This window comes from Lepidochelys kempii, chromosome 1, assembly GCF_965140285.1.
Source record: "Lepidochelys kempii isolate rLepKem1 chromosome 1, rLepKem1.hap1, whole genome shotgun sequence".
In the NCBI taxonomy this organism is placed as follows: domain Eukaryota; kingdom Metazoa; phylum Chordata; order Testudines; family Cheloniidae; genus Lepidochelys; species Lepidochelys kempii.
The window spans coordinates 7,361,878-7,373,501 of NC_136380.1; the positions used below are offsets into that span (position 1 = coordinate 7,361,878).

Genomic DNA, 11,624 nt, shown 5'->3' on the forward strand with positions numbered 1-11,624 from the left:
TGGGGCCGGGGGGTGTCACTCTGTGCTGCCCTCACCCCGAGCGCTAACTCCACAGCTCCTATTGGCCAGGAACATCTGTCAGTGGAAGCTACTGGGGTGGCACCTGCCGCCAACTGCCCCCTCCCCCCCCGGCCTAGAAGCTGCTGCCAGAGGGGTGTGAATGCCAGTCACTTTGGGAGCCGCGCCACCCTAGGTAAGTGCCATGCCCCTGACCCCTGCTGCACTGGAAGGCCCTGGCCCAGCCCAGAACCCACACCCGTCACCTGAACATCCTCTCAGAGCCCGACACCCTCACGGCCTCCCATACCCCAACCCCCTGCCGCAGGCCAGAGCCGGCACTCCAACCCCCTGCCCCAGTCCAGAACCCACACCAAAACTTCCTCCCAGAACCCGACCCCCGACACCCCTTCCCATACCCCAACCCCCTGCCCCAGGCCAGAGCCTGCACCCTGCACCCACACTCCCTCCCACACACCCCAACCCCCTGCGCCAATCAAGCTACCTCACTTTATTTTCATTTACTTCCTATTACTTATAACAGAGGAGGAGGAGGAAGAAAAACAGAATGAAAAATGGGAGGGGCAGATAAGAGAGAATGTTCTTTTCTTGGCTGGGTCCCAAGGGGGGGGGGACCCAAAGATAAAGCGACGCATGGGGGTCCCCACTAACTCTATGTCCCCCACTGGTAACGACAAGCCCGGATTCCAGGAATAGAGCCTGTGGCAGGGCTGGAGTTGCCGTCCAGTTGGGCAGCATCACCGGGAGTCCCCTGTGAATTGGCCTCCGGCAGTTTGCCATTGGTCACGCCAGGGGTTAAAGCTGGTGCGTACAAAGCCAGGCAGCTGACATTCCCTGATGGCCAAGAGGCCCCCAAGGGACTGTGCCGGCAGGCTTCATAAAGACAGTTGCCTCCCTATCTGAACAGAGACTGCCTGCTGCTGATGCAAACACTCCGATGACTCCTTGTCCCTTAGGGTGAAGACCTCGGGTGTCAGCGGCTCCCCTTCTAGCAGGAATTGGGTACGTTGGCAGGTTTCACTGACTTTAAAACGGGAAGTGGAGGGGAAAGGCTGGAAACTGTTTCCATTGGCAGATGTTCTGTGCAGTGGCAGAGGACACAGCTGGGCTGTCGGGGTGACTCAGTGAGGGGTTTGGAAGACAGGCAACGCTAGACAGCTTGGAAACTGTGCTCCACGGTGGGCTCTTCAAGCTACACAGAAATCTGACATTCAAAGTGAGCTCAGACTACGAAAATTCCAATGCCCTGCATCAGGATTTCTCAATGGGTCCTATGTCTAGGGTGTATGTCTGCTTCCTGAATGGCTGAGGGCTCTAGAATCTCTGCCCTGTAGAAACCCCTCAGAGTTACAGAGCTCCCGGCATCTCTGGCCTCTCTCTGGATTCCTAGTGCCATTTTCAAAATTTTACTCTCTGGCTCAATTGTGAATGCAGGAATTCAGAGCTGCAGATCATCCAGATACAGGCTACAGACTGACAGAACAGAACCTGAATAGACCCAGTCAGCTGTGAACCCAGGGACAGGGGAGCTACTAGATTTTTGTTTGCTGACAAGCGACTGAGTGAGGGTTGATCTTTTCAGATTCAGATTCTGCGATCTTTTCAGATTCTGAAGAAATCCAGATGACAGACGCTCCATTTCAAGTCCCACTGTGTCCTGAGAAATCATAGAATATTAGGGTTGGAAGAGACCTCAGGTGGTCATCTAGTCCAATCCCCTGCTCAAAGCAGGACCAATCCCCAACTAAATCATCCCAGCCAGGGCTTTGTCAAGCCAGGCCTTAAAGACCTCAAATGAAGGAGATTCCACCACTTCCCTAGGTAACCCATGCCAGTGCTTCACCACCATCCTTGTCAAATATTGTGTGTATTAAAGTACAAATGTGTAAATGTTTTGCCAAAACTTCTCATTGTAATACAAATATTACAAATCAAACTTTCATGACATGCCTGTAGTAGAGTTGTTGGAATGTGTACACGAAAGAGTAGTGGAAACTTTACAGCTGAGGTGCAGGAAAGAGGAGTGTTATAGGGGTTGTATGAAATTTACAAATATCACCTCTTACATGAGCATGGCAGAAGTAACTTGGACAATCGATTGGTTATTAGGAGAATCCTAGTGTTTGCACACGTCACCCATGTCTGACGCCAACCCCTCCCCCATCCAGCTGAAGTAACTGTCCATGTTAGCTTATAACTTGCCAGATAACTACAATCCCTTGCATGGGGAGAGGATGCAGGTCTTATGAAGATGAAGAGAAGGCTGTAGGATGATCCACATCTCTGGATTCAGGCAACATTATTCAGGTAAAGCACTTCAGCTTCTCTTGGAGGGATTCTTGGGGCTCAGATTGTATCACCGGGAGCATTTGGTAAGGGAAAGTTGATAGTTCCCAGTTCTGATCAAATTTACACATTTAAATCAAGAGTGATGCAGCTGAAGTCACAATTATTGAATTAAGATCCTGGCCCTAAGAATTTATCCCATGTACCTTAAGAGACAGTGGCATAATTTGGACTCACAGGAGGTGAAATATATATATATATATATATATATATATATATATATATATATATATATATATATATATATATATATATATAATGAGGCAATGAAACATGTTTATGAATAGCTTCTATACAGGGCAGATAAATACAATGACCATTTTCACCATGCACTTGCCATGTGTTTCCATACATGTCGTGATACAATGGGCCATACTCAGAAGTTAAGAGCCAGAAAGGATGTCTGTGCAAACGTCACAATTGTAAAATAACAGTGTTCAAGTAGGCTGCGGAACTCAAAGCCACAAGATATCAATGGGGCCAAGAGCTGAGAAACTTTCAAAGAGTGACTGGGTGTGTATATAGGTAACCAGAATATACAATTCCAGTATTGAGGATTGTTTTAAAAAGTTTTGGAAGGGCCCACAACCTTCTTGATTTATACCACAAAATACATCTTACTTGTGGGTGTCGAGGAAAACTTTTCCTGGGAGCAGGTCATCTCATAACTGCCTATTATAGGGCTTCTTCCACCTTCCACTGAAGCATCTAGAATTGGTCACTGGATACTGAGCTAGATGGACTGCAGGTCCAGTCTGGCAGTGCCTATCTTCTTAACCGTGGTGTAAATCCAAGAGTATGTTTTTGCTGATCTTCCTTGAGCTCCAGGGAGTCTCTAGAATTGCACAGAGAGCAGAATGATGTTTCATTAAATATCACCTTGTCACCTGTTCTTTTTCCTTTCAGGAAGGAAAGTCCAAAACTCTTGGGACCTCCCGTGTACATTATGTCAGCTGTCAATGACACCAAACTCAACTCTGCAATGTTCCTTCTCACCAGGATACCTGGGCAGGAAGAGGTCCATCTCTGGATCTCTATCCCCTTCTGCTTCATTTATGTTTTTTCAATATTGGGAAATTCAACCATTCTGTTCATTATAAAAACAGATCCAAGCCTCCATGAGCCCATGTACATTTTCCTTTCCATGTTGGTCATCACAGACCTTGACTTATCGATATCCACCATACCGACAATACTGGGTATATACTTGTTTAAATCTAGGGAGATCAGCCTCGATGCCTGTTTTGCCCATCTGTTCTTCATCCACTCATTTGCATTAATTGAATACTCCATACTCTTGTTGATGGCGTTTGACCGCTTTGTCGCAATCTCTAACCCACTGAGATATACTTCCATCGTAACCCTGCCGAAAATATTCAAGATGGGACTGGTATTTGTGCTAAGGGGGGTGGCCGTATCATCCCCATTCCCCTTTCTCCTGAAACGATTCCAATACTGTCGAGTCAATGTCCTCTCCCATTCCTACTGCCTGCACCAGGATGTCATGAAGCTGGCTTGTTCGGATATCACAGTCAACTACATCTATGGCTTGTTTCTTACCATTTCCATGGATGGGTTAGATTCACTGCTCATCTACCTCTCTTCTCTGATGATCCTCAGAATGGTGCTGAGTGTTGCATCCCACAAGGAGTGCCTCAGGGCCCTGAACACCTGCGTCTCCCACCTCTGCTGCAGTTTCCACGGTATGCATCCGATGAAGTGAGCTGTAGCTCACGAAAGCTCATGCTCAAATAAATTGGTTAGTCTCTAAGGTGCCACAAGTACTCCTTTTCTTTTTGCGAATACAGACTAACACGGCTGTTACTCTGAAACCTCCCACCTCTTTGCCGTCCTGCTCTTCTACACACCAGATATCGGCTTGGCTTTGATACACAGATTTGGAAAGAGCTCTTCTCCCTTACTACAGATTGTTCTGGGCTACATCTACCTGCTCATCCCACCCCTGATGAACCCAATCATGTACAGTGTGAAAAGCAAATATCTTCGTGGGAGGATAATCAGAGTGTTCGTCAAGTGAAAGGTCAATGCTGGCTCCAGTGCTGCTGACCTGGGAGATGAAAGACATGGTCCACCGATTCCTTGCTAGACCCTTACATCTGAGACGACATGAGCTACTGATCTCCAGTCTGTAGAGAGAGGTTCAGATAGTGTTTAAGGCCTAGAGCAATGGGAGTGGGGCTGGTGACGGAGCACAGCTCACTGCTGGATGGAGACCAAGGCAGTCAGCAGCATTTACAAAGGGCTTGTCTACACTAGCAAGTTTTGTCAATAAAATTTATGTGACACGAAAAAATTGACAAAAGCAAAGTCACTAAAGCGAGTCTACATTTGCTCCCTCTGTCAACATATTGTGTCCACATTCGGGGTACCTATTGTCGACAGCATGAGCGATGCACTGTGAGTATGTATCCCACAGTGCCTGGTGACACCATTCTGACGTTGCACCCTATAATGCTTTCTGGAAATATGCTCATGAATGTAAATATGACATAACTGGAATATGTTTGATTCTACGTATGCCATGTAACATATCCCTGTGAAGGTTCTGATCTACTGAATATATTCATCCTATGTGTATGCATGTGTCATTATTGTGTTTGAAGTTATGAACAGTGGCTGTGTACTTGTTTGATTTTAAGTAGCCTTTGTAAGGCATTTGGTCAGCTTCTTAAGAAAGGAATTTGCAACTTAAGTGCACAATCAAGAAACACTTAATTGACAATGGAACCTTGGAAGACTCCAATCCACATAAGAAGTCTACTTGTGATGTTCAAGGTAGCATGTGAACAATGGCTGCCACCTGTAAAGTTCTGAGTCATGCATGAACATGTGACTTGCCCATGTGACTCGAAAACTGCAGCTTTTAGCTGGATTCTGCATAGGAGAGAGAAGGGGATTCCACCCACAAGAGAAAATCTATTTAAGCCTGGGGGAGACCCCTCCATTTGCCCTGAGCTGGCTCAAGAGATAGCCTTTCCACCCCCAAAGGATACCTGAAAGAAACTGGAACAAAGAACAATAACCACAGGGGTGTGAGTGATTGCTGGACCCAGACTAAAAGGAGGCTAGTCTGTCAAAGAAACTTACTGGAACATCTCTGAGGGTGAGATTTCATCTGTAATAAATTTCTTACTGTATTAGGTTTTGACTTGCGTGTTTTATTTTATTTTGCTTGGTAATTCACTTTGTTCTGTCTGTTATTACTTGGAACCACTTAAATCCTACTTTCTGTATTTAATAAAATCACTTTTTACTTATTAATTTAACCAGATTATGTATTAATACCTGGTCAGGGGGAGGCAAAAAGCTGTGCATATCTCTCTATCAGTGTTATAGAGGGTGAACGATTTATTAGTTTACCTGCATAAGCTTTATACAGGATAAAACGGATTTATTTAGGGTTTGGACCCCATTGGAATTTGGGCATCTGAGTTTTATAGACAGGAACACTTCTGTAAGCTGCTTTTAATTGATCTTACAGCTGTTAGGGGACGTGGTTCAGACCTGGGTCTGGGTTTGTAGCAGGCTAGTAGGTTTGGCTCAAACCAGGCAGGGCACTGAAGTCCTAAGGTGACTGGGCAAAAAAGCAGGAGCAGAAGTAGTCTTGGCACATCAGGTGGCAACCCCCAGGGGGTTTCTGTGATCCAACCCATCAAACCACATATGATGTCTTAAAGCGGGTTTCCTAAGTTCATACCCTTTCAAACTTAACAGGTACAGCACAACTTGGAAAAACCCAAAATAACCGGGTAGGACAGAAGGGTGGCTGAAATGCTCACAGGAAGGCTAAGCTTTTCTACAGTCCCGTGTCTTCCTTTTTATTCCAGGTTTCAGAGTAACAGCCGTGTTCGTCTGTATTCGAAAAAAGAAAAGGAGTACTTGTGGCACCTTAGATGAAGTGAGCTGTAGCTCACGAAAGCTTATGCTCAAATAAATTGGTTAGTCCCTAAGGTGCCACAAGTACTCCTTTTCTTTTTCCTTTTTATTGTTGTACCTGAAAGGCTACTTGTTGGTGTTACCCAGAGTAAGCACATTTCAAATTCAGATATATAGTCCATATTGATAACTTCAGGTACAAAAATGAAACATGCACACAAATAGGATAATAATATTCAGGAAATCCTAACTTTTCCAGTGACAGATCACAAGACATATCTTATACCAGATGCATCATAATTATGTCATAATCATCAATATGGGGTGTAGTGTCACAACTTCCTTTACTGACACCTCGACGTGGGACTCAATTTGTCTCCTGAAAAGAGGGACTCGGGTGTGGGAATAGCCCTCACATCCTCTGCAGTGAACACCAATGCAAAGAATTCATTTAGCATCTCCGCAATGGCCTCATCTTCCTTGAATGCTCCTTCAGCACCTCAGTTATCCAGTGGTCCCACTCATTCTTTGGCAGGCTACCTGCTTCTGAGGTACTTTAAAAAATTGTTCCTAATTTTTATGACTTTTCCTAGTTTCCCTTCACATCTTTTGAACTACTTGCGCAGTATTGCCGAGCCCAGTTCAAAACTATGAGCCACACCCCAGAAAATCATCACATGGTTCAAAATAATGAGATTTAGAAGTATAGTTATGAGAGCCCCGTTACGCCACAGACCTCCAGACATAACAGTGACTAGCTCGCAGAGCCACTTGGTACCTGAGACACAACTCACTCTCTCCCCTTCTTCAGCCAAGAGACATGCAAACACTTGTTCAGCAAGGCTATGTACATTCTGAATAGAAAGAGGCATGACCCAAATCCAGCTACAACTCTCTATTGGAACCAAACAACCCCCTCCCCCTGATCCAGCTACCTCCAAACTTGGTGATAATGGAAATTTGGATGCAGAGTGTGAGGTCTATCACCAGCACTAGAGCGGCTCTTACTGATCATGGAGCAGGTGGGGGTCAGGAAAAAAGTGAGGGGCAGCCCAGCAGGGCTCTGTTTGCCCAGGCAACACTCTCCAGATCCTTCATTCACTGAAACCACGTCCTGATTCTCCCTCTTACTGCTGAGCTGCAGGAGGGGCCCAGAACTCCCTCATCAAAAGGTGCTGTGCTAATGACAGGCCTCATCACCACGGGGTGTTGGGAAGAGTTCAGGTTCTCCACCGAATACCCCAAATCATCCTTATGAGGCATAGAGCTGAAATCTCTCTAAAGCTCTTAGCTCCAGCCCCAATTATCGTAGCATCCGAGCGCCTGTCAATCTGTGACATATTTATCAGTACAACACCCCGTGCGGCAGGGCAGAGCTACGAACACCACTGGGCAGATCCCAAAGCCAGAAGGCACCACTGCTATCTCATAGTCTGACAGCCTTTACAGCACATGGCAGAGACCTGCACCAAAATAAGCTCTAGAGCAGTGCTGTTAGAACTACATCCTGACTTGATGTAACAATTGTCAGTGATGGCAAATATACTACGGCCCTTGGTAAATTCATCCAATGCTTAATTACCCTCATTGTTAGAAAATATTACACCTTAGTTCCAGTCTGAATGTGTCTAGCTTCGACTTCCAGCCACTTCCTGTTATAACTTTCTCTGGTAGATTGAAGAGCCCATTGTTCAATGCTTGGTCCACATGCAGGTACTTACAGACTGCGATTAAATCACCCCTTTTCCTTCTCTTCCTTATGCTAACTGCATTCAGCTCCTTCAGTCTATCACTCTAAGCAATGGTCTACACTTGGACCTGAGGTCGAATTTTGCAGCGTTAAATCGATTTAACTCTGCACCCGTCCACACAAAGAAGCCCTTTTTTTCGACTTAAAGGGCTCTTAAAATCGATTTCCTTACTCCACCCCCGACAAGGGGATTAGCGCTGAAATTGGCGTTGCTGGGTCGAATTTGGGGTATTGTGGACTCAATTAGATGGTATTGGCCTCCAGGAGCTATCCCAGAGTTCTCCATTGTGACTGCTCTGGACAGCACTCTCAACTCAGATGCACTGGTCAGGTAGACAGGAAAAGGACCGCGAACTTTTGAATTTCATATTCCTGTTTCGCCAGCATGGCAAGATGCAGGTGAGTGCAGAGCTCATCAGCAGAGGATAACGTGATGGAGTCCCAGAATCACAAAAGAGCTCCAGCATGGACTGAACGGGAGGTACAGGATCTGATCCCTGTGTGGGGAGAGGAATCTGTGCTATGAGAACTCCGTTCCAGTTTTCGAAATGCCAAAACATTTGTCAAAATCTCCCAGGGCATGAAGGACAGAGGACATAACAGGGACCCAAAGCAGTGCCGCGTGAAACTTAAGGAGCTGAGGCAAACCTACCAGAAAACCAGAGACGCAAACGGCCGCTCCGGGTCAGAGCCCCAAAATGCCACTTCTATGATGAGCTGCATGCCATCTTAGGGGATTCAGACACCACTACCCCAGCCTTGTTGTTTGACTCCTTCAATGGATCTGGAGGCAACACGGAATCAGGTTTTGGGGGCAAGGAAGATGATGATGATGATGAAGTTGTAGATAGCTCACAGCAAGCAAGCGGAGAGACCGGTTTTCCCGACAGCCAGGAACTGTTTCTCACCCTGGACCTGGAGCCAGTAGCCCCCGAACCCACTAAAGGCTGCCTCTCAGACCCACCAGGCACAGAAGGGACCTCTGGTTAGTGTACCTTTTAAAATACTATACATGGTTAAAAGCAAGCATGTTTAATGATTAATTTGCCCTGGCCTTTGTGGCTCTCCTGGATGTACTCCCAAAGCTTTTGCAAAAGTTTTCTGGGGAGGGCAGCCTAATTCCGTCCACCATGATAGGACAAAAAGAAAAGGAGTACTTGTGGCACCTTAGAGACTAACCAATTTATTTGAGCATGAGCTTTCGTGAGCTACAGTTCACTTCATCGGATGCATGCCGTGGAAACTGCAGCAGACTTTATATACACAGAGAATATGAAAAAATACCTCCTCCCACCCCACTGTCCTGCTGGTAATAGCTTATCTAAAGTGATTATCAGGTGGGCCATTTCCAGCACAAATCCAGGTTTTCTCACCCTCCACCCCCCCACACAAATTCACTCTCCTGCTGGTGATAGCCCATCCAAAGTGACAACTGTTTACACAATGTGCATGATAATAAAGTTGGGCCATTTCCTGCACAAATCCAGGTTCTCTCACCCCCTCACCCCCCTCCCAAAAACCACACACACAAACTCACTCTCCTGCTGGTAATAGCTCATCCAAAGTGACCATTCTCCCTACAATGTGCATAATTAAGGTGGGCCATTTCCAGCACAAATCCAGGTTTTCTCACATTCCTCCCACCCCCATACACACACAAACTCACTCTCCTGCTGGTAATAGCTCATCCAAACTGAATACAGACTAACACAGCTGTTACTCTGAAACATGATAGGACACTTTACCACACCAGGCCAGTAGCACCTACTCGGGAATCATTGTAGAACAAAGCATTGCAGGGTATGTTTGCTGGCATTAAAACAACATCCTTTCTTTATCTCTCTGTGTTATCCTCAGGAGAGTGATATCATTCATGGTCACCTGGTTGAAATAGGCTGCTTTTCTTAAGGGGACATTCAGAGGTGCCCGTTCCTGCTGGGCTGTTTGCCTGTGGCTGAACAGAAATGTTCCCTGCTGTTAGCCACAGGGAGGGGGGCAGGGGAAGCGGCTAGCCACGCACTGGTGGGAGGCAAAATGCGACCTTGGAACGGAAGCACATGTGCTTTGCATGTAATGTTAACAGCAAGGTTTACCCTGAAAGAGTGTACCCATTGTTCTATAAAATGTGTCTTTTTAAATACCACTGTCCCCTTTTTTTTCTCTACCAGCTGCATGTGTTTCAAGGATCACAGGATCTTCTCCTTCCCAGAGGCTAGTGAAGAGTAGAAAGCGAAAAAAACACACTCGGAATGAAATGTTCTCTGAGCTCATGCTGTCCTCCCACACTGACAGAGCACAGACGAATGCATGGAGGCAGATGATGTCAGAGTGCAGGAAAGCACAAAATGAACGGGAGGAGAGGAGGCAGGCTTAGGAGAGTAAGTGGCGGGCTGAAGAGAGGGCTGAAGCTGAAAAATGGTGGCAGCATGATGACAGGAGGCAGGATTCAATGCTGAGGCTGCTGGAGGACAAAACTAATACACTCCAGCGTATGGCTGAGCTGCAGAAAATGCAGCAGGAGCACAGACTGCCGCTACAGCCACTGTGTAACCAACCGCCCTCCTCCCCAAGTTCCATAGCCTCCACATCCAGACGCCCAAGAGCGCGGTGGGGGGGGCCACCGGCCAACCAGCCACTCCACCACAGAGGATTGCCCAAGCAACAGAAGCCTGGCATTCAATAAGTTTTAAAGTTTTAAACTTTTAAAGTGCTGTATGGCCTTGTCCTTCCCTCCTCCACCACCCCTCCCGGTGCTTCTCTCCTCCACCACCCCTCCTGGGCTACCTTGGCAGTTATCCCCTTATTTGTGTGATGAATTAATAAAGAATCCATGAATGTGAAGCAACAATGACTTTATTGCCTCTGCAAGCGGTGATCAAAGGGAGGAGGGGAGGCTGGTTAACTTACAGGGAAATAGAATGAACCAAGGGGCGGGGGGTTTCATCAAGGAGAAACAAACAGAACTTTCACACCGTAGCCTGGCCAGTCATGAAACTGGTTTTCAAAGCTTCTCTGTTGTGCACCACGCCCTCCTGTGCTCTTCGAACCGCCCTGGTGTCTGGCTGCACGTAACCAGCGGCCAGGCAATTTGCCTCAACCTCCCACCCCAGCATAAACGTCTCCCCCTTACTCTCACAGATATTGTGGAGCACACAGTAAGCAGTAATAACAGTGGGAATACTGGTTTCGCTGAGGTCTAAGCGAGTCAGTAAACTGCGCCCGCGCGCCTTTAAACGTCCAAATGCACATTCTACCACCATTCTGCACTTGCTCAGCCTGTCGTTGAACAGCTCCTGACTACTGTCCAGGCTGCCTGTGTACGGCTTCATGAGCCATGGCATTAAGGGGTAGGCTGGGTCCCCAAGGATAACTAGGCATTTCAACATCCCCAACAGTTATTTTCTGCTCTGGGAATAAAGTCCCTTCCTGCAGCTTTTGAAACAGACCAGAGTTCCTGAAGAGGTGAGTGTCATGTACCTTCCCCGACCATCCACGTTGATGTTGGTGAAACGTCCCTTGTGATCCACCAGAGCTTGCAGCACCATTGAAAAGTACCCCTTGCAGTTCATGTGCTCGCCGGGTTGGTGCTCCAGTGCCAAGATAGGGATATGGG

General features: G+C 46.8%; 1 protein-coding gene across 1 annotated transcript; it reads left to right on the plus strand.

Annotated features, from left to right (window-relative positions):
- Window positions 1-3,310: 3,310 nt before the first annotated feature.
- LOC140897116 (olfactory receptor 51G2) lies at window positions 3,311-4,402 on the plus strand. The gene is made up of 2 exons (XM_073309489.2): window positions 3,311-4,053; window positions 4,210-4,402. The coding sequence occupies exons 1-2, from the start codon at window positions 3,311-3,313 to the stop codon at window positions 4,400-4,402; spliced, it is 936 nt and encodes a 311-aa protein (XP_073165590.2).
- Window positions 4,403-11,624: the final 7,222 nt, after the last annotated feature.